Here is a 25,501-nt window from a genome sequence, read left to right on the forward strand (position 1 = left end):
TGTGTTACAAATTTCTACTTTTACTTTCAAGACTGAAAAAAATTGTAGCAATCCACTTTATTTTATCTATTTATTTGTTCTTTGACTTAAAGTTGAGGGGTGCCACATCAGGGAATGGCACTGAACATTAGACAAGCCAAATACAGCTCTGTCCTGATAAATAATATCTTTAAGGTCACTGTTTTTTTTAGTTAGTAATCTCTATGTCTTTCAATTTGAGTGAAATGTTTAGACAAACACATGCCAAAGGAGGCATTATATACAATAATGGGTCTAAAGAAATATAAACAAAAATACCCAAACCCTTTTACAGTGTCTTACAGAAGGTATGCATCACCTATATGGTACTGAAAAATGGCTTCTTTACCAAAATTAACTAAAATACTTTTTTCATATTTAATTGGTTATTGTCATTACACCAATTGTTAACACAGTAGTAATTAAAAGTCATTAGACAATTGAATGACAGCACCCAATTTACAGTCATATGCAAACTTAGATAGCCATAAGTCATGAGAATTGGCCTAAAAGTCTGAGAAAGAGATGACAGATATGAAAAGGCCCTGTGGTACACCAATGCTATCTTTTTTATTTTCAGAATTGGTACCTGCGGCTCTGACCACATAGGTTCTGCTGAACAACCAGTTAGTTATCCACCACAGTACATAGGGATATTCAGATTTATAATTCTGCCAGTAATGCCAGTGTATGGAATAGTCTCAAAGACCTTGAGCAAAATCTGATATGTTTTATGTACTCACTAAACAATGTCCACTGATTTGGATGCTTTTTGAAAAAAATGAATAAGGTTAAAGAGGCAGGGCCTTCTTTTAACAAAGTCAGATTGATAAGGGTCAAAGATTAAGAACTTTTCAGTCTCCAGATTAAAGCGCTTCGTAGTTCTACATATGTGGTTAGTGAGACTAATGGGTCTATAGCTACCAGAGTCTATGTTTAGGCTACCCTTGTGCAATGGCATTAGAGTTGTTTTTCAGGCTTCAGGAACATGACCAGAGAATTTAAGTATGGTTTCTGATAAGCTGTAGTTGGTAATAATAAAAAGGCATGGGTGATACAGGTAAGTATTTTGTGGGTATATTCTTCAGAATCTTTGCATATGTACTGGTTTTATGTGTGTATGCTTATAGGTTGGGTCTGATATTGACAGTGGATGCATCAACACTGTATATACTTTGACCTCTCCATGTTACAGACATTTAAGGTTTTGTCTAAAACAGTATCTTTTCTGTGAACTTGTGCATTCATGCTGTCAGATTCAGATTCCCTTTGTGGAGTTGTTCTGGCACATATCACCTGCAGAAAGTTATGCAAGCAATAATGCCCGAAAGGACATGTGTTAATGTGTAATTAATGCCTGTCCAGGGCAGCAGAGGCCCTCTACACCCCGGGAAGGGGATTAATTACACATTAGCACACACCTTGGAGGGAATTATTGAGCTTAGAGAATGGGATCTCTGTAAAACTGTTGTGTTTTACTTAATTATTTATATTTTTTATTACTACATTATTTTTTATATATTTTGGAAGTAAAATAGTTCCTCTACCTAATGTTTCAAAGTTGCTGTAGCATGATTAAATTGTGTTGCATTTTACATCCAAAATATATCTTTTTTAAAAAATATCTAGATATTCGCTTTATTTTTTGGTCTGTTACTGCTAAACTGATTTCTTGCCAGTCGTTGGGTATTGGAGCCACTAAATAATGGCACACATTTGACTTTCAGACTTTATTTCCTTCAGAAAACTCATGTTAACACAAATCCTGTTATTTAAATTACTTTTTATTTTTTTAAGTATAACATTTAAAATCTGTTTCTAGTTTGGAGTTTTGCCCCCCTTTATTTCAGGCTTTATCCACATTTCTTGAGATAAAAGGTTGAGAGGTACGCAAACCTCTTATCTGCTGCTGCCAGTGTTTCATCGATCTCACTGTCTCTCCCTCTGTCACACAGACACCAACCCCCACACACACCTGTACCTGAGAAAATGCATGCTAACGCTAGTCTTATTATTACATCAGCTTTGTCAGTTTTTAAACAGGAATATGTTGCTGTTTTGAACCTTTGTTCCCCCTTTATTTTACATTCTCTTCGCTTAACTTATGTAAGAGGTGAGAGGTACGCAAACCTCTTGACTGCTGCTGCTGCCAGTGTTGGATCAAATTCACTCTTCGCACTCTCACTCGCACAAACTTCACTGTCATGCACTCATTCACACACACACACAGAAACAAACACACACACACACTTTTTTATGTTATATTTAGATTTTATACTCGCTGAACAGCAAAAGCGCTGCTCAGCAAGTGTAAAATAATGGTTCGATCATTCTCGCTTTCACTCACATGCACGCATACACTCACACACACAGACATAAACACACATACTTTTGTTTTTCAGTTGTCTTTTTTAATATATTTTACACTCAACAGCAGAAGCATTGCTTAGTGAGTGTAAAATAATGGCAACCTTTCATTTTTTTCAGTCCAAGCTCCACGGCAGCTTAATATGTTGCCGTGAAATGACAGATGCGTTTTTCAGTGGGCACTAATTGTAGGTTAATACCCTACTGGAGAACATTCATTCTCCAATCAGGGTGCTGATGTACAGTTTGCCCATTTTCTAAAGTGCCTTAAAATTTTTGGGGCATGGATAATTGTTCACATACAGTGAGAGTTTAAAGTCCCCTTTTTGCTTTTGTTTTGGTAAATGTGTCACCAGTAGTTTATTTCATGACATCTACTTGGAGGGTCATGGTTTGTCTGGTATTCCTGGGGGAAGCATGTTCAATATTCTGTCTAAGGCCAGATTTGACCATGATTCAACTCTGCTTTGAAGAGTATGCCATTTGTGGAGATTCATTCATTTTAATGCTGTTGATGCACACGTTTTTAGCAGGAAACAGTTAGCTTTGTTTATGTATTTCAGTGCTGCTATTTATTCACATTGCACAAAATCTGTCTATGGTTTTCACAGTTATTTGTCTGGTTCTATGGAAGTCACTGAAATGGTCAAGTGTTTTATAACAAGAATTGTATTTATGTTGTTAACAAGACATATTAAAACCATTGTAATTGCTCTTATATTAAACTGAATAAATACACACCTGGGAAATCATAAAAGACCACAGTGTGAGTCATACATCTCGAGCTAGAAAGGCCCTTTCAGAGTAAAATACCCAATACAATTGTGCAACATGCTAACCAAGATGAGGTCAGATTTCAGTATCAGCTAATTTACATGTTTTCTGAATCACATACTACAATTCACAGATCATGGTCGAACTGCATGTTGTGGTAGTACTCTGCTGCTTGTGTAGGCAGTGTAAGTGTAATCTCCCTTCCAGTCACTGTCACCCACATATACATAATCAGATACACACACACGCGTACGCACACACACACACACACACACACACACACACACACACACACACACACACACACACACATGCTTTACAGTCACTAATCTCTCATTATTATCCACACCGTAATACCTTAGTGCCATTATTGCACATATGACTTAATCCATGATGGTCTACTGTATGTCCCAACCTTCAAACCAGTTAGGCTATCATTGCTATTACAGCACTTTAAAGAGTTTGCCCTGTTGGTCTAGTAATGCCTCCTACCCCCAAAACTCATTCTACCATTGGTGCCATTATGGCATTTAACAGTGCAATCTCTGGTACCCCTTGGTTTACCCCCCAATCCCCACCATGCTGTATGTGCCTTAGAGCACTTTAAGGAGTATTATGTGGTGTCCAATGTATCCCCTCATCCCCTTTCTACATAGTAATGTGTGTGCCATCAAGATAATGTATTATCGTTTAGTCAACTGGTCTTATCCACCCCTATCCCTCTATGGCAGTTGGCACCATTATGGCACTTAAGAGTGCGCCCAGTGTCTCCCCCATCCCTGTTATGCTGTTTTGCATCTTAGGGCACTCTTCCCTGGTTTTGCTGTATCTATCTATCTATCCCCATATTAATGTCAGTGCCAGTATGGCATTATACATAGTGCATCCCCATATTATTGTCTGTGCTGGTATGGCACTGTACAGTGTCTATCCCCATAGGAATGTCGGTGCTGGTATGGCACTGTTCAGTGTGTCTCCCCTATCCCAGTTATGCTGTTTTGTACCTTAGGCTACTATTCCCTGGTTTTACTGTACCTCTCCATCCCCATATTATTGTCAGTAACAGTAAGGCCCTGTACAGTGTGCATCCCCATATTACTGTCAGTGCCACTATGGCACTGCACACTATGTATCCCCATATAACTTTTGGTGCCAGTATGGTATTGTACAGTATGTATCCCCATCCCTGTTATGCTATTTTTTTACCTTAGGGCACTATTCCCTGGATTTGCTGTATATATCCATCCCCATATTAATGTTGGTGTCAGTAAAGCACTGTACAGTGTGTCTTCTTATATTAATCACTGTGCTGTATGGCACTGTACAGTGTGTATCACCATATTACTGTCAGTGCTGGTATGGCACTGTACAGTGTCTATCCCTACATGAATGTCGGTGCTGGTATGGCACTGTACAGTGTCTCTCTCCAATACTGGTTATGCTGTTTTGTACCTTAGGGCACTATTCCCTGGTTTTACTGTACCTCACCATCCCCATATTACTGTCAGTAACAATAAGGCTCTGTACAGTGTGTATCCTCATATTATTGTCAGTGCTGGTATGGCACTGTACAGTATGTATCGCCATATAACTGTCAGTGCCAATATGGCACTGTACATTGTCTATCCCCATATTAATGTCAGTGCAGATATGGCACTGTACATTATGCATCCACCATCCTAGTTATGCTGTTCTGTACCTTAGGGCACTATTCCCTGGTTTTCCTCTATCTCCCCATCCCCATATTAATGTCAGTGCTGGTATGGCACTGTACAATGTGCATCCCCTGTCCTCCCAGTCTCCACAGTAATGGTGGTGCTGGTAAGGCAGTCTTAAACTTTCTCCCTGGAGTGCAGTGGTTCCACTTACCCACCGATCCCTATTTTAATGATGACACCATTATAGTGCTTTTACAGTAAATACTGGTTTTAGCAGTTTCCCCCCACCACATTCATGTTCAGTGATTGAAAAAAAATTTTTGGCCATGTTCACTATTATGACTTGGTGGGTATGGTCATGTTGCTCTACATAGCCAAATACTTTCTTAAATCTCTTGGCCATGCAGATTATTTCCTGGGGGTGATTCTGGGAAGAAAGGACATGGTTAAATATATGTTTGTCCCACCAGAATGCCTCATTAAAATTCAGCTCAGCTGAAGGACCAGCCATTCGTGGTGCTGCAAATATTTGTTTAGGAGGATCATTACACACCTTGTAAGGGTGCTTGTTGAATACAAAAAGTACTACATCAAGTGCATGTCTGTGTACTTTATGGTATGTTTATGAATCTGGGATACATTGTTTTAAGATGCTTTACATGTATAAAGTGAATAAATCAGAGTTGAAAAATATCCATAGCTATTCTACTATTAATGCAAAGCTTGCAGCTAATGGTTTCTGTACTCCAGTTGAATCTATAAACAATCTCTAGACAGACAAACTAATAATTCTTCTACCAAATGATTCTATTAACATTTGTCACATTAACAGAAATTTGTGGCAAAACCCTAGTCAGGCACTTGCAGAACCCATGGATTCACAGAATGCCAGTTGAAATCTACTAAATCAACTGCCATGATACTGCTTTTTTCTCATTTAATAATATTAATTATTCATTTTGTTGGTTTCCATTTTTTTTTAATTATGGGGCAGTAAAAAGGCAAAAATGCTTTTTCTTGGAGCTTCTACAATTGCATATGTGTGTGTGTGTGTGTGTGTGTGTGTGTGTGTGTGTGTGTGTGTGTGTGTGTGTGTGTGTGCGTGTGCGTGTGTGTGTGTGTGTGTGTGTGTGTGTGTGTGTGTGTGTGTGTGTGTGTGTGTGTGCGTGTGTGTGTGTACAACTCAAATGGTGAACTAAGGCAAGATTTACCATCATGACTGCAGCACAGGAAGAATCTAGAATGATATAATGTGACTGCTGTTTTCTTCTGTTATGATAACTATTTATTAATTTTGGGAACCATGATCTCTGAACAGAAATGTATTTGTACTGTACCTTTACAAGTCCCAGCTGCTCCCAGATGGTAAATGGCTGCAAGGACATGCCATATAGCTCTCTGTTCATTCATTGTAAATCCAAGAACTTCCATGGCTGTTACAAGCAGTGCAAATGCTGCAGAAGCCTTCTGTTTTTCTTCAGTCTGAAAAATAAAGAATGAGCAAAGAAACTGAGGTTAAGATGGACTACACATATTTTTTTTCATTCATTCGCCCACTGTTCCTTCATTTATTGTGGTTTTGAGAGATAACTATAATGCAATAAAATCCTCTTCATTTACCATGTCTTCGTGGGAATGACTAAATTATCATTTGGTAGAGGAACAGTGATTATCTGCTGCTACACAACTGCCAGGTCCACAACATCGGTTCTTATGTGTGCCCTTTACTCGGTCCTCATTAGGCCAGTCATGGAACATAATGCCCCCTTTGTCATGTATCTCTCTATAGACATGAAACAACTGGCACACCCACAGAGATACCTTACTAAAAGGATACAGGGCCTAAACAACATGTCCTACATAGACCAGTTCAACTCCCTGTCAGTATACTCAGTATCCTACAGACTGCGAAGAGGTAACCTGTGTCTAACATACAAGGCATCCTCTGACCAATTACTGATAGATTTACTGCACAGCAGCAAGTCAAATGGCATCAGAAGTACATGGCCTAGGGATCCAAACCTCTTCTGTAACATCAACAGAGTGGTTTGGAGGGACAGGTATATCTTGCAGGGGATACCGCTGCTGTGGAAAAAACTCTCCATCCATATAAAGAAAGTTCAACCCTGACTATATTCAAGCACAGCTTAGATCTATGAATGGGAAACAGAAAATGTACTCCAGGTCTGCTCTCTGTACTATTAATGAGCAGAGGCAGCTTGTAAATGCTTTATCCCATACATGGGGTCCCATCTAATTATCTATGGTATAATCTCAGTTATTCTCATTAGGGGGTAACATATAATTATCGACCATGGGATGAATAAGGTTAATCTATAGCCAAATGGGATAGGTTATTTTGAGCACAAAAAAGGGAAATCGGCTAGGCTTAAAATGGCCTAGAAGGACAGCTAGCTTAATACTTATCTATGAACCTATAAAACAACAGTATATTTTGATATCTTGTCCTTTCCTCTTGGCACTCCCCTCTGTCTATGGGTGAATATGCAGACTCTGCAAGTAACAACTACTGTTTTTGACATCCCCATCATGGATATTACATTAAACACTGCCCCTTGTTAGAAACTATTCACCTAAGAATGTAACCCACATAATTTTTGCAGTACCATAAAACAGTTTCATTATTTAGGTACTGCATTGCATCCAAAATCTAATAGTCTCTCCTGCTGTTATGCCTGCATTAAAATGCAATATTCATCACTTCCATCATATTCACAGATATATTCTAGAAATGTAGTTTGTGAAGGTATATTATGTCTGCCTTAAAATTAAGAAAATTATGTTACGTAGCAGGATTTAAGCAACCAAAACATTTAACAAATATGCATAATGCATATTTAATTTATAAAGGTGTGCGATGTGCCCAGCAAAATATACTTGTAAAAAGTAGATGTATTTTAACATGACAAGGCCCTGCAGTACGGAAGACTTGCATCAGTTATGACTGAGATTCTCCAAGTTTTATTAGCAATATGGCCACTGAATGAGGAAGGATGGGGTAAACCACTGGTACCAGGCTCTCCCCATCCTGGTGTGAGAATGATGGTGGAGTTCTGCCATAAAAGGTCTACCTAGTGAAGGCCACCCACTGCAGCAATGACTAATAAGATGCTGAGGATAATAAAGCATTCTAACTGAATTTGTGGGTCAGCAGCAGTGACAACTCACATTAGATGCAGAGAAGCAGGAATTGCAGAAAACTTCCCCAAGAAAAGGAACAGTTTTAATGCCATAGTCCATGCAGAATAACATATGTGATCTCTACCTGTCAGGTAACTCTCCTGGTATCCTGTTACGGTAGTGAGATTGGGAAAAATGCATGAGGCTATTGGGTCTAGATGCTTGATATTTGTGACAGGGCAAAGTTGGACAAAAAATCAAGAACAGACATTTTAACAGATAAGCTTGAGCACTGAGAAGTTGGCAGAAATATGACACATGTCTCCTACAAAGCAGTCCAAGGTCAAGCTTGCACATGAAGAGAAGGGCGAGGAACACACCTGCCAGCCGAAAGTGCAATGTGTCTGTCAAATGAGTGTCAGTGTACACCCTCAATATCTCCGGCATCATAGGCATTGCACTTTTCATGCTGCATACAGGAGATTCCAAGCAGTATTTTCTGCAAATACTCATACATAGGGTCACAGCTAAATGTTAGTATAAGGGATGGGGAGAGAGACACATAGATAGATGAATAGATAGATAGATACATAGATGGATAGATACATAGACAGATAAATACATAGATAGATAACACATAGATAGCTAGATACATAAATAAACAGATAGATTAGATAGACAGATAGAGACATAGATACACAAAGAGATAGGTAGATAGATAGATAGATAGATAGATAGATAGATAGATAGATAGATAGATACATAGATAGATAGACAGATAACACATAGATAGATACATAGACAGATGGATGGATAGATATACAGATAGGTAATATATAGATAGATAGCTAGATACATAGATAAACAGATAGATTAGATAGATCGATAGATACATAGATACACAAAGAGATAGATAGATATATAGATAGATAGATAGATAGATAGATAGATAGATAGATAGATAGATAGACAGATAGACATATGGATGGATATATATATATATATATATATATATATAGAGAGAGAGAGAGAGAGATACACATAGATAGATACATAGATAACGCATAGATACATAGACAGATAGATAGATAGACAAATAGATAGACAGCTAGATTAGATAGATAGACAGATACACAGACAGATGGATGGATAGATATAGAGAGAGATAGATAGATAGATAGATAGATAGATAGACAGATAGATAGATAGATAGATAGATAGATAGATAGATAGATGGAGAGATAGATACATCGATAGAGGCATAGACAGAGATAGATTCATTCATAGATAGATAGATAACAGATAGCTAGATAACATATAGATAAACAGATAGATAGATTAGATAGACAGATATATAGATACATAGAGAGATAATAGATAGATAGATAGATAGATAGATAGATAGATAGATAGATAGACATAAACTACATAGAAAGACAGACTAGATAGACAGATGGATTGATAGCTGTACAGATAGATACATAGACAGACAGAATGATAGATAGATGGATAGATAGATAGATAGATAGATAGATAGATAGATAGATAGATAGATAGATAGATAGATAGATAGATAGATAGATAGATAGACAGATAGACAGACATAGATAGACAGACTAGATAGGTAGACAGATAGATGGATGGAAAGATGTACAGATAGATAGACAGATACATAGACAGATAGATAGATAGATAGATAGATAGATAGATAGATAGATAGACAGATACATAGACAGATAGATAGATAGATAGATACATAGGTGGAACTAAGCTGTTACGTCCAAGGAACAGATGGTACCACAATAGAAGACAGTCCAATGAGATTTAAAAAATATCCATCCTGCATGCTTTAATGTGATGAGGTAAACCTCAGAAACATCCAGCCAATATTTCTGAATAAAAGCTAAAAGAAAACAAAGACAGATAGCTGACACTCTTTATAGACTTAGATCAAACTGTTGTAAGCTTATCAGCTCTACAGTGTATTAATAAACAGTAGAATCAATTGTTGCACTTTGGCAGCTATTTTTTCAATTGTGAAAATAGCTGTCAAGCATCACAGTTTGACAGTTTTTCCTGACATACGTTAAATTTACTGACAAAATATAAAGAACAACTACAAGCCACAGGCAATAAATACTTTTGTCTGTCTAAAACTTAAAATTCTCTGGCTCCTTATCCATCCAGCTTTCTAGAAAGACATATAAGGATAAAGCATTCACTGCCTTCTTTATATAAGCAGCCAATTAATTAATATATTCCAAATTTCATATTTAAAAGAATTGCACTAATTTTATCGCAGATTATAGAAATAGTTGCTATTTAATGCATTGGGAAAATATGTATGATAGCTTAAAATCTGATAACTTTCTTTAAGATATTAGCAAAAAAAATACTGTAAATAGAAAACAAATAGTAGCCACTAGAAATCCAAAGGGTTTATTGTAGAAGTTAAGTGCTTTCGGCCAAGCAACAATGTCCTTTTTCAGAACAAAAAACCCACATAAACCATTTTTAAATACCCCACCCTAATCTGACACAACCAATCTAAAATCCGCTTTAATAAAAGTGGTATCAACATAAATATACTTAGAAAAAACATTTAAAAACATTTAAAACTATGCTGATGAAGAACAATAACATACATTCATTTACATTTACCATAATAGGCTATTCTACGTAAAACAACTTTATAATTAACCCCACTGTTCAACCCTGGTGCATTATAGGCAGTGAACAAAATCTTCCACTTCAGTTCCCTATGATCTAATTCCCCTTCTTTGTCCCCATTGAAATCTTTAGGAATACTGTCAATAAAAGTGAAATGAAAATTCTTACAACCAAGAATACTATAGTGTACTTATATAATGCGTTGTCCAAATTATTTTTCTTAATGGCATAAGAATGCTCATAAATTCTCTTCTTCAACTCCCCATTGGTCTTGCCAACATAAAAAGAGGTGCAGGCAGAGCACTTATCTAAATACACCACAAAAGTGAAACTGCAAATAAACACCCCTGGAACCTGTCAAATTCTGCTGTGCGTGCTAACCTCAAAAAAGGGGCCCACTGTTCTGGTGGAGTAGTCATTATCAGACCTTATCTGGTTTTGATTATATTTTAAAGGTGATTTCCTCCAAGTAAATTTTAAAATTAATTCTTTGTCCATATATGAAAGCAACTTTATAACTATTGATCTTGGAGGGGCATTTAAGTTAGAAGCAGGTTTTCCCAGTGCTCTGCGGGCCCTTTCAACTCCAAAGGAGAGACCTTCTTTCAAGTCTAAAAATTCAGGTATCCAAGTTGTTAAAAATAAAATAATGTCCTCACCTTCTGTCTTTTCAGGCAGTCCAAAGATCCTTATGTTATTTCTCTTTTCCTTGTTTTATACTCCACCAGAATAAAAGAACAGAGAAAAAAAGGTCTGGCCAATAATAAAACAACTAAAGCAAAACATCAAGGCACAGCTTGCCTTTCCAGCCAAGATAAAAATCCTATATGCCAATAAGATGAGAACCTTTAATGACTTAGAAGAAGCTTCTTCTTTTATTAAAAATAACAATGTGATTTCTATCCCAGAAGATATGGACTGTATATCCCATCTCTGAAAAGAATAAAATAAATAAATGCCTGGACTGATGTTAAAAAGAAAAAACAAAAGACTGATTCCAAAATAACTGTTTCAAAAAAATAGATGTCTCAACTAATTCTCTCAAAGAATCAACTATAATATAAACAATCATCTGTAACTATCTAAAATGAGAAAGTCTCCTTTGTATGGACTCTTAATACAAAAGTTATTTAATCCATTAAGAAACCATTAATATCTGTATCAGAATGCTGACATGTCAACTAATTCCCCACAGGTACAGGTAGGTCAAGATGGGTTACATTAATATACTAGTGAAAATAGAAATTTGTACTATCTAACATAAACATTTCCAACATATAATATATGCATGGTCTTCTTATTGAATCTAATGACTACTTCCCTTGTTTTCAGTTTACTAGTGTATCTTGAGTAATTTAAGTATTAATTAATTAATTTGGTCAAATGTTTATTAGAAGTATGCTTTAAATCAGTTAAATTAATATCATGGATAAACATGGCAATGCCTGTCAGGTTGGTTAAATATCTGTTGCTGCGTTTATTGGCTTATTTAGTTCAAATAACTTTCATAAAACTTGCCATGTTTACTTTCTTATCAAAATACAGGATCTCTAGCTTACTGGTTTATTTAAATTATTGTCATAAGCATAAGTATAGTTTTATCCACAAGTTTCTTAGGTAATCATTTTTAAATATGCTGTCTTGATTAAGCAAATGTGGCAAGTATGAACATTGCCACATCTACCAGCTGACTGAGTGCTGTTGCCATTACCACTGAAATGTGTGCAGTGATATAGAGTGCTGAATCGTATTTACTAGCCTGTCAATGTAAACTTTGACATTTTGCAGTCTTGTTTGGGATAAAAGGATGTAAATTAACAATGATAAGCTTGACAGCTTGCTTGGGTCATGCTGTGGTGCTTCTGACCTTATGGGTTGTAGACCAGAATGGTTATTGACTCATTACTTTTCCCCTACTCTCACTCTGGCTTGGGTTTTTTTTTCCTGTCTCCTAATTTGCACTCATTGCATAAAATGTGAAGCTTTTTTGTCTTGAATGCCTCACTAGCCCATTTAGACTGCATTGCATTAATCAAAGGGTAGGTTTCGACTTCATTTGGGTTCCCGTGGCAACGGGAAACAATGACGTCAGCAAATAATGGCTTTGCAGAGCTTCTGAGGTGAATCTCGACTATTAGCTAGTAAATTACAATTTCCACCCTGTATTTTACTTTGTTTTTTTTTTTATTTTATAAGCAGCTCCATGTTCAAGAAGTTATTATGGACTTCCATGCTGATGATAGCTTTACTAGTTTACTATAAATATCAACTGTAAACAGATTTTTTTTTTTGATGAATGCAATGCACTTTATTGGCATCTCCTTATTGTGCTACAGGACAAGATACAGGATGCATCCTAGATGTTCTAGAGGTGGCTGTATAGCTAAATTTTGCAGCTAAACATTAGCAAATGATATGATTCAGTGAAGGATGATGTTCCCAAATAGAAATATTACTTTTGAAATCACAGTAGGCAATTAGATGTTAGTAGAAAATATTAATAGTTACACATAAGCGATCCTTGATCAGAACTTAACCTTTTAATTTTTACTGAAAAGTAATTTAAGCTAAGTGTTATCAGCTTTGGGACAACTATAAAGGCTAAAGAAATATTTCACTTCACATCACTGGTAAGACAGCTATAGTTTACACTATCAAAAATTACTTTACAGAGCTGTTGCATTCTATGATCTTGCACTTCACTGCATAGAAAAGCTGGTTATAGTTTGTAACAGTGATGCAGTGTTGTTGTCTCATATATAACAGAACCTTTCACTGTTCAAAATCTTCAAAATTAGGATATCCAATTAGTAATGTAAACTGAGTTAAATGTAATACATTTAAACTGGACACAACATTATGTGATGTAACGTGTGTTTTTATTTTAAGACATTCAACACTAATTCAGCCCAGCAAGGGATCAAATGCCTGATTTATTCAAATGGAGCAGAGAATCACAACAGGAAAGAAGATTGTTCATTCTCACAATATCTACATTGTTTTAACATTCTGCGTCATAATGCTATTGCAAACTTGGTTTAAATCTGACTACTAATATATAGAGACACATTCAAATGCTAGGAACTCGTATCCTGCTGTGACATAGACTAATCAACAGATACATAAGCTACCCAAAATATTTACTTAGAGCAGCTAGATGTATGATATACAGTTGGTATATAATAAGAAACTGAATCTCTCTTACTTAAAGAGACAGAACTTAGTAACATAGACTTTCTATAATATTACTATTGCTTTAACGTAATGAAATATGCACATAATATTATATATTATGGAGAATTTATGTTGATCTCCTCATGTAAATTAGTAAGTATACACAAGTTAAGGTAATTGCCTGGATTTGTATTCTCAATATCTGAAACCCATCTTGACCACGTATGGTAAATTTGATGATACCAATGGAACTAATGTTTTTATACTGTCATTCAACTTGCAAAGTTATTCAGGGCAATTAATATGAGTGATTTTTTTGGAAACAGTAACTAACTGCAACTTGTCATAATATGAAACAAGTAGTTTCTGAATTAACAGCATTCATTCAACCAAATAATTTAGTAGCTGGCTGGCTGTACAATCTTAAAACTGTTTATATTCTGCTTTAAAATACTTAAGACTTTGTCTTTCTTTGGTAATTAACAGACAAAGAAGAGAAGTTTGATAAAGGATTGGTTTGCCTGTTAGACAACCCTCAGAAAGGATATAAACTATGTTATTAATAGATACATTAGGAGAATCTGCTGAGTCTAACTTATAATAGTATCTCTACCACACTAATAAGTATTATATACTGGAAACCTTTCATATAAGGAAAGGGGAAATAAGTAAAGAGAGAAGAAAGGAGAAAAGAAAAAAGAAGAGCTTAGTGCATGTGAAATGTACTAATATTTAACAATGTCTTTATATTGAAGTTTTGATAATTTAAACATGCCAGTAATACAAGATAACTATATGTATATCAGCAAGAGTGATGAATATCATGTCTGACATGCTTAATTCATTACACTCTCTGTAATTACTATATACAAACTCTACTATTATTAGAACATCATACTGATTGCATAGTTCACAATGAAATTTCTAAAAAATCTAATTTTACAGTACAGAGAAATATATAGGATAGTAATTTTTTTTTTTAAGTACTTGGGAAAATATGTTATATAGCCCTTTTTAAGTGCAACATCTTTAGTATCGTACCATAAACAACACCACCTCATCATATCATAATCAGCTTGGTCAATACCTCAGCATAAATGTAAACACTAACTGTATCTATAATATGAATACTATAAGAAATGCAATAAGCCAAGCTTGTTTATAACATGGAAATACTAAATGCCTATTGTCTGTGATTAAACTTATGACTTATTAACACATCAATAGAGAAATTTAGACATTATATATATATATATATATATATATATATATATATATATATATATATAAAATTGAAACAAAATAGTAAGAAGAAGCAATTATATTTTAAGAAACATTTAACCATCACTATTAACAATCATATTTCCATCCAATTCATATAAACTACACAATTTGAATGTAAATATATTTGTGATTTGAGAATTCTGTATAATTGTATACATATCTGTATTATGAGTGATAATCTGATAGACCTATGTTTATCTATCAGATTAGGAATGATGCTCATTCCATCCTTGTCCCCATTGCATATTTAGAGTGGAATTTAGTTAATTTAATAGTTGCTATTTTAATTTTGTTATTATATAAAAACTATTTTCTTAAGCCTGACCAAAATATTACTTTATTGTTATCCATACAAGAAATAGGACAGTTAACTTATTTTATCAGTTTATACATAATTATAAACTTTGTTGTTATCAGAGGAAACTGCGTAATTGCTATAATACTAATAATAATAATAATAATAATAATGATGATAATAATAATAAAAAAAGGTTTACTTTTCTAAAAATAACTTAATATGGACTTGACTTTATTATCTTTAAATACTAAGGGCTTAAACAATCCTAGCAAAAGAGCAAATTTACTGAAATATTTAAAATTGAACAAAGCACAAATTGCCTTCCTTCAAGAAACACATTTCAAAATAAATGATAGTTATAAATGGACACCCAAGGAATATATAATATTAGCCCAATCCTCCTAAAAGACAAAAACAAAATGAGTAATAATTCTATGGAAAAAAAATATTACCATCCCAGAAATTATTTATAAATATGAAGATAGATTCCTGTCCCAGAGACTTCCTATACTCTGGAACAGGCTACCCATCTATGTCAAGCAAAGTTCTTCATTAGCACTCTTCAAGAAAAATCTTGAGTGAATGGGAAATAGGAAATACACCCCGGGGATCACTTCTGTGTCTCTGCTCGACAGTGGAACAGGAAAATAACTTTCTTGGGTGGTGTAAGCCAGGTAACCTTGTTGGCTAAGCTTACATAGGCCCTTGGGCCAATAGCCTAGTACCTACCTATGAACCTATAAGATAAAGATGGTCTAATAGCCTTTGTAATAATCAAATTTACTAACAGAATATGGACTCTAGTAAACCTATACTGGTTCCCTGGTATCGCTATAGGAACTGTCAAAAAACACTTAGATTTTATATCCAATAACTATAAAGGCAACTTAATATTAGGAGGAGAATGTAACTGCATACTAGATGTTTCTAAAACTACAAACAAGAGACATTTACGTACATCTTCTATCTCAAAATCTTTAAATAAATGGGTTGAACTATTTCATTTAATAGATGCCTTTAACCGAAAGTCCTTGTTGTTCTCCCATCAAGATCACAAATTTGGAACTCGAATCAGAATAGACAAAATTATTGCTCAAGATTTAAACTCAAAAATCATAAATTTCTCAATCACCCCTTGCCCTTTCTCAGATCACAACTCTTTAATCTTGAAATTTCAAATTGACTTCAAACCATTAATATTTTCTTCTAGAATCCCATCATATATAAAAAAAATCAAAACATTTAAACCTTGGTTGTTATCAGAATTACAGTTCTTTTTAGATATTAATTATACAAACAGAAATCAATAAAGTTATGATATGGGACTCATTAAAAGCTTATATATTTGGTAAAACCCTTAGTCTGTATAAAAACAACAAAGTCAGAGAATGGAATTCTGAATTATTAGATTTACATTCCAGACTCTTGACAGCAAAATCTGAAAAAAAAAATCAAAATTCTTTAGAAATTAAAAAGAAAATTGAGGAATTAAATAAAAAAATATAATGAAATTTTAACACATAAATCTAGTTTAAAAAACTAAAAGTAAACTCCTTGGCTAGTTCCTCCAAATATTTACATAATATATCTACAAGAATTAAAATACAATCAAAAGCTAATAACATAAACAACGTCTACCATGAAAAGAAAGGGAAAAAGTATCGGATATAGGAGACATTCTTGATGCATTCAGACATCACTATATGGAACATTTAAAAAAAAAGAGAATACATATACTGATCAATTATATACTGATCAATTAAGACTGGACACAAAATCTATTAATGTAAAAATATATCAAAAGAATTAAAACTAGAGCTATAAAAACCTATATCATAAAAATTAATTACCGACAAAATAAAACAAGGCAAAAATAATAAAGCACCAGGAATAGGTAGCATAATTATGGAAATATATAAACTTTTCCCTTCAACAATAAAATCCCTCTTTCATAAAATGCTATTAGAAATTCAGTCACAAGGAGTAATGCCACCTTCTTGGAAATATTCTTTAATCACTCCAATCTTAAAGGAAAATAAAATATCAAATCTCTGTGCTTCACACAGACCCATATCATTATTAAATAATGATTATAACATATTTATGACAATTTTAACCAATAGAATGAAAAAGTCCATTAACTAAAACAATGAATAATGACCACACTGGATTTATCTACAACAGACACATGCATGATAACATTAAAAGGATACTTACTCTAATAGATTATGTAAACCAGGAAAATAAAGAAACACTCATAATTGGTTTGGACACAGAGAAAGTCTTCGATTCCTTAAACTAGGACTATCTATTCAGAATTCTAGAACTATTTGAATTTGTTACTTCCTTTGCTCATCTATTAAAGAATATATATATATATATATATATATATATATATATATATATATATATATGTGTGTATGTGTGTGTGTGTGTGTGTGTGTGTGTGTGTGTGTATAATCTAGTTTATGTCAAACTAGGCCCTTTTACTTCTGAATGTATTTATATAACAAAAGGTACTAAACAAGGCTGTCCCATGTCACTGACTGGCAGAGTCAATACGCAATAATTTAAAGATAAGAGGAGTGGATGTTTATGATCAATATACTTCTAAAGTAATGTTCTTTGCTGATGACATATTATTAACCTTATCTAATTCTAAAGAAACCTTAGAGGAGCTGGATATATTGATTGAGAAATTTTATAGAATGTCAGATCTTCAATTTAATAGATCAAAATCAAATTTTTTATTTTAAATAAAAAAAAAGAAATAGAGATTAAGGGACATCGCATCATAGGGAAACCAGAATCTACTCTAAAGTATTTAGGAATAGAGTTATGCAAATATCTAAACAAAATTACTTCAATAAACTATAGTAATATTATTAACACAATTAAAATGTGTGGAAAAATGGAATAAAATAATATTAACATTTGAAGATAGATTACAGTTAATAAAAATGGTTTTACTACCTAAGATTCTTTATGTAGCATTAGCAATACAGTTACTTCCTGAAAGAAAAGTCCTTAAAGAAATAAATACATGTTTAATAAAATTTTTATTGTTCCCCAAGAGGAATAGAATTGCCTTAACACATCACATTAGACCATGGAAATAGAGAGGACTAAACATTCCAGATACTGTTTTAACGTTACTTAACTGTAAACTGCTTTTTCATACTGAGAGTTGCATTTTCTTTTTGTGATTGCTCTATCTGAAACTTTATGTGCATTTTTGTCTGTTAAAAGCATTCTCTAGTCTGCTCCTTGATCTGTTTAAAACTTTCATTTAGCGGCTACAGCTAGGAACTGTAATAGTGTGCATTACTATAATTGTTTTTGTTTTATTTAAATTACTAAATTTTAAACTGCTTTTTCATACTGAGACTTGGATTTTCTATTTGTGGGTGTTCTTTCTATGCTTTTAAAGTGAGGTTTCTGTGTTCTGCTCAGGTGGCATAATCTTGATAGAGGCCTGTTGTGTAGGCTGGAAGTTTTGTTTGTGTTTCTGGCAGCCATTTTCTGCTGATTGTCTTCATTATTGAGAGTAACAAGGCCTCCTGACCTTCTGCAATATGAGTGATTGGGTAACAGCAGGGGCTGAGAAGTAATCTGATCTTCCCAACTCTTCCATTCTTACTGCTATATAAACCCTGTGTCTTATAAAGGCTCTGCTTGTATTGTCAGGCTCTGGATTGCATTGCATAAGTGGAAATTCCTTAAGATTCCAAAAGCAGGCTAAGTTATTTCTTCCACTTATTTCACTGACTTGCACTTCTGAAATGCTTATAATTGTGCTATACAGTTGATCTACTATACTTTTGCACTGTTATAAAGCTTTTTTATTGTTTCACTGCATTTATGTACTGTTTTAAACTGTTTTAACATTACTTAACTGTAAACTGCTTTTTCATACTGAGAGTTGTATTTTCTGTTTGTGATTGCTCCATCTGAACATTTATGTGCATTTTTGTCTGTTAAAAGCATTCTCTAGTCTGCTCCTTGATCTGTTTAAAACTTTCATTTAGTGGCTACAGCTAGGAACTGTAATTTATTCCCACCCACCCATCCTCCTTAGTGTTGTGTGTTGTTATACTTGGTGGCTTTGCAGTTGCCCACCCATACTGTATATTTGATCTGTGACACTCCTCCCAGTCTAGTGTCATTAGTTCACTCAATCTAATAGAGAACATTTGTGAAGGCCAACCCACTCAGATTCTTAACGTTGAATTAACTTCTGTTCCAGCTTTCCCCATTTCCACTTTACTGGGAAAAAAAACATTCTAAGCTTGCTTCCCCCCTTTCCTGTGGCAGGTCAGATATGGATTTGCTGTGTCCAGGACTGTTGGTGAGCTCCTAAGCCCCACCCCCCACTTAACTGGGGTTAAACTATTCCTGGCACCATAAAGTCTGTTTTTCAAAATTTCCCTTGCAACTAGCCAGCTATTTAGTTTTAGCACTCATCTGTTTCTTTGATCTCAACACTTGTTCAGAACTCACTGTAAGCACTAAATAAGTTGCAAATTACTACAGCACTCAACGTTCCTCACTTGTCTAGAGGAAAACAGTTTTTAGTACTTAATAAATAAGCACCTATTCAGGCATGTCTAAAGGACAGCTCCCGGTGTTTTCTCATGTCTACCTGATGAATCTGGGCATCTTGAGACAATGCAGCAATTGCCTCATGTACACAGACAACTCTCTCCTCCTACCACCCAACACTACGACCTGTGAGAGATGCACTTATATAGCCAAACTGGAAGCAAAGCTCTCTTTACCAAAGACAGGCCTAGACAGTCAAGAAGAGAAGGTAAACACTTGCACCACACCACACTCATCACATAGTCCCTCAAAACCTACACCACCAAAACACACACACAGAACCACAAAACACACACCTACATTTGCGGAGGCTCTCTGTACTAATCTGCCCAAACAACAGAGACCTCCAAAGCAGAAATGCAAGCAACTTCCACCCCCCAACACAATCAAAATGACACATAGTCCACATACTCAGTGTGCCACTCAACTACAGCCCATAAGGCATAACATACCCAATACTCTAGTCATAGGTGACTCTATAGTCAGGCACACTGATGTTCCACTCAACAGGCCAAACAAGGAAAAAGTTACTGTCAGCTGCCTGTCAGATGCCAGGATCTGCCACATAACGCACGCACTCAGGTCACTCCACAACAAGTACAAATATGACTCTGTCATTTTCCATGTTGGTGTGAATGACCTGAGATGTACCTCCCTGGACTACATGAAAAGAGACATGGAGGAGCTCTCTGATCTTGTAGCCCAAGCCGGTATGACCCTAGCCCTGAGTAGCATCCTGCTGTCACCCAGAATGGCACCACAGTACAAGGACAAAATGATTGACTTTAACAATTGGCTAAGCTTCTGGTGTCATTCTAAGGGAATCCAGTATCTGTCTGCCTGGGATGACATGATCGACAGACCACACTGCTTTGCCAGTAATGGCCTGCACCTGTCGCCCTTGGGATTCCGGATACTGGCAAAGGCTCTTGCCACCCCTATAGTGCCTTTTTTAGGCAAGGTTCAAATGACAAATTCACCACCGTAACAGGTACAAGCAAGCAAAATCTGAGAGTAATGCTACTCAATGCTAGATGTCTAAACCTCAAAATGCACTCACTCGAGGCACTCCTTAAAATGGAGAACATTGACATCTGTGCAGTGAGAGAGACCTGGTTCAAAGCTCCAGAGAGCACCCCTGCATTACCAGGCTATAATTCATACCACACCTTTCGCCCACCAAACCCAGACTGAAACACTAAAGGTGGAGGCGTGTCCATATTCATTAAGGATATCCACACCTCCAAGCTAGTTGCTCAGCATAATGCATCCGAGATTATCCAAGTTCAACTAACTCTGGGCAAAACTGCAATCCAGATTGTTGCTTACTACAGACCCCCCCACCATGCCCCAGGATTCCCACTCCTCTTTTCTTGATACACTGGAAAATATTAAGGTACAACCCAACACTCTAATAATGGGTGATTTCAACTACCCTACCATTAACTGGGAACCTACTCATGTACCAACTCTTTTGCTCACCGTTTTCTGGAAATCATCAATTCCAACGCGTTGGATCAACTTCTCCACACCCCCACCAGAGGCAGCAATATCCTAGACCTGGTCATCACCAACATGGGTGACCGGTGTTCCACACCAGAGGTCAGCTCCTCATTGGTCAGATCCGACCACAAGCTAATCACCCTAGACATCCACATCCCGCTCCCACCCCCCATTAGGAAAACAACCATAAAAATTTTCTCCAAAGCCAACTTCATGCTTCTTAAGACAGAAGTGGCAAACTTCATGACACCCATGCAGATGGACAATAGAGGTACGACTGCTGAATCATACACAAATGCACTTTATAAGCACTTACACGAGTGCATGGATCATGCTATCCCTAACAGAACTAAGATGCTATCCTCCAAAAAAAGGAAGCCAATCTGGTGGTCTTCTGCCATAAACAAACTCTACAACAGAAGAAAGAAACTGTTGCAAAAAAGAGTAAAATCCCACGATTGGAGGAACTCCCTGGTCAGCCTCAGTAAGAAGCTGGGATCCCTCATAAAATCCTCCAAAGCTAGTTATGAAAACAAAATTGCCATTGACTCTAAAGACAACCACAAAGCATTCTATAGCTATGTCAAAAATCTCAAGGGCAACACTCAGATCTGCTCTGAGTTACAGCACATTGACACTAAATATACAGAGCCAACTGATATTGCCAACATCCTGGCAGATAGGTTCAGTGCTAACTTTACCCCCCTCTCACCCCCTAAAGGGACCATCTTTATACTGGAAGAATACAAAGTTCCTGTAATCACAGCTGCACAGGTAAAAACTTCACTCTCTGAAGCCAAGAACACAACATCCATGGGACCTGACAACATCCCAGGCTGCCTTCTACATGAACTACAGAATGAACTGACACCCCACCTAAGTACCATGTTAAATCATAGCCTCACCTCAGGATTTGTGCCCATTGAATGGTGCACCGCAACAGTTATCCCTCTCCACAAAGGGGGGGCCACAACAGACCCCGGGAACTACCGCCCCATTAGCCTGACGAGCCTCGTCTGCAAGGCGATGGAGCGTATCATCATGGAACTCATAAACAAGGACATTGGAGATCTCCAAACCCTGGACCCCACACAGTTTGGGTTTGTAAAAGGCAGATCATGTCTCCTAAACCTGATAGACTTCTTTGAAGTAGTCACCAAGGCCATGGATGAGGGTAAGATGGTTCACACAGCCTATCTAGATCTCGCCAAGACGTTCGACACCATCCCCACTCTGGAATTATAGATAAACTCACTAAACTAGGTATAAATCCCTATGTCACAAGATGGGTTGCCAACTGGCTTACTGAAAGAACCCACACTGTGAAAGTAGCAGACTCCAAATCAGACTTCAGACCAGTGACAAGTGGAGTACCACAGGGTTCAGTCCTGGGTCCTCTCCTGTTTGGTATCTACTTCTCTGAAGTACAGGCTAACACAAAAGGTCTTTGGCTAACTAAATTTGCAGATTACTGCAAATTAGGTGCCATAATTGAAACTCCTAACGATGTGGACATCCTACAAAAGGGCCTCACTGAGACAGATGCCTGGTGTCAAAGACATGGTCTCAAGCTCAATGCCAAAAAGTACATTGTCATCCCCTTTGGTAAAAATTCTGTACCCATGAACTACCACATAGGAGGTAGTCTACTTAACACCGAAAGTGTGATAAGAGACCTTGGGACACAGGTGGACAGTAGTCTCTCCTTTGATAATCACATAGCCAAAGTGGTCAGGAAATCCTTCTATGTGGCACACCTCATCACAAAAAGTTTCTCATCCAGAAAAAAAGAGGTCATTGTTCCCCTCTACTCATCACTCATTAGATCCATTATAGAGTACAATGCCCCTTTTGGTATGTACCTCACAAGACATCTACAACAACTGGAAAGGCCGCAAAAATACCTCACAAAGAGGATTACTGGCCTCAAACAGATGCCTTACGCAGACCGTCTCAAAAAACTCCAGCTTTACTCCATTGCATATCGCCCACTCAGAGGCGATCTCTGCCTAACATACAAAGCTATGTCAAACCCAGAGCTGTTGGACATGCTCCACTTAAAGAAATCCCAATCCCTCTGAGCTACACGCTCTAGGGACCCAAACCTTGTCACCACAATAAACATAACATGCTGGAGGGATAGATTCCTGTCCCAGAGACTTGCCATACTCTGGAACAGACTACCTATCTATGTCAAACAGAGCTCCTCATTAGCACTCTTCAAGAAAAATCTTGATGATTGGATGGGTAATAGGAAATTCACCCCGAGGATCAATTCTGTGGTTCTGCTTGACAGGGGCACAGGAAAATAATTTTCTTGGGTGGCGAAAGCCAGGGTACATTTTTGGCTAGGCTTGTATAGGCCCTAGGGCCAATAGCCTAGTACCTACCTATAACCTATGAACCTATATTGGGACATATATAAAGGCATCCATATTTAAAAATATTACAGATTGGATAAATCCTAATTATTCCACTAACTGGAAAGAATTACTAACTGTGATTTCGATAAATGAGTTTAATTTACTAAAAAAATGTCAAATATCAAATAAAACTAATAAACCATGGTGCATACTAAGTACCAGTATGCAATACAACATAACAAAACCCACTAAAACACATTTGATCAATTATCATATTAATTCATTCTGAAAACTTATTAATACAAATATCAATTTAAAGCTTTGGATTGACCTTATAACACCATTCATCATAACAAAGAACTATCCACATAAAATATATAGTGAAATAATTAATTATTGAGAACAAAGAGGATTTATCTGTTAGTCACAATGCATCAAGGATTTAAAAGTATTGGATATACAAATAATAAAAACAATATATAAAATTCCACAAGAGGACTGGTTAACTTTACAAAACATATTGATGTACTCACAAGATTTATGCAGAATAATTAATAATTCCTCTTTTAAGGACACACCAAAGCTCATTAATTATGTCTATGGAGTCATATATAATGATAATAACATAAAAAATAGCATTTCAAATATTTACAAAGAACTAATAAAATATAAAACAGCACCAAAAATACATTGGAAATATATATCAAAAGGACACTTGTTGCATTTAATTGAAGAAATCAAATTAAATATCTTATTATCAGTAAATCATACATCTTTTACACAATATTGGAAACTATTTAACTGAAAATACTTACACAGAGCATTTTAATCCCAGATAAAATGACTAAAATCAATTCTTCTACAAATGGAATATGCTAGAGATGTGAGCAAGCACATAAAGCAGATTGGAATCACATTTTCTATGATTGTGTTAAATTTAAAACATAATGGAATGGAATTAATAACTTTCTACAAGCTTTATTTAATGAAACTTTTATTTTATCCAAGGCTCTTATCTTGTTGAATGTAAATGAAGGTCCTCACTTAAATAAAACAAACATGTTTTATTATGGACAATACTCACAATCTCAAGGAAAGGTATAACTAGAAGATGGAATACAAACACAATACCAACTCTGGAAGACTTCTACACTTTTCTGAAGACTACAGCATTGATGGAAACTAAAACTGAACTGAGAATCTATCCTAGACCATTGGTTAATATTCCATGAAAAAACATTTTATCATTGATAGACACTATGCAATACTGAACAGATATACTCTGATAGCTAGATAGACACATAAACAAAGTTATTGTATGAACTGAATATTGTTATTGTCAGGCTGATGTATAGATTGTACACAGTTATTTAAAATGTCATATATAATATATTATGGAAATTATACAACATTATTTGCAAATAAAACTGTTTGAGAAAAAAAAGTGACCCACTGTAATGTACCTGCAAAAATTACAATTCATACATTTAAAAGTGCTCCTTCCTGTTGTTACCCTCATATGGCGATTACCGTCTAACATTTCTTTAAAATTTTTTGCCCTTTTATTGATGAAAGATGGTGCAACACTTACAACTGACCCAACCCGATTCTTTAATAGCCTTGCTGTCTATGGTGAAGACTAACGGCAT

General features: G+C 35.7%; 1 protein-coding gene across 3 annotated transcripts in view; it reads right to left on the bottom strand.

The window, feature by feature from the left end:
- The window catches only part of MYO18B (myosin XVIIIB), a 2,352,406-nt gene that overhangs the window by 1,759,959 nt on the left and 566,946 nt on the right, over positions 1-25,501 (bottom strand). For all 3 annotated transcript variants that reach the window (XM_044068483.1, XM_044068482.1, XM_044068484.1), the window contains one exon: positions 6,155-6,299. In XM_044068483.1, coding sequence (XP_043924418.1) covers positions 6,155-6,299 — 145 coding nt within the window. The remainder of the gene's footprint in view (positions 1-6,154; positions 6,300-25,501) is intronic.

The sequence above is a fragment of the Protopterus annectens genome, chromosome 4.part0 (assembly GCF_019279795.1).
Source record: "Protopterus annectens isolate FY-2018-M chromosome 4.part0, PAN1.0, whole genome shotgun sequence".
In the NCBI taxonomy this organism is placed as follows: Eukaryota; Metazoa; Chordata; order Ceratodontiformes; family Protopteridae; genus Protopterus; species Protopterus annectens.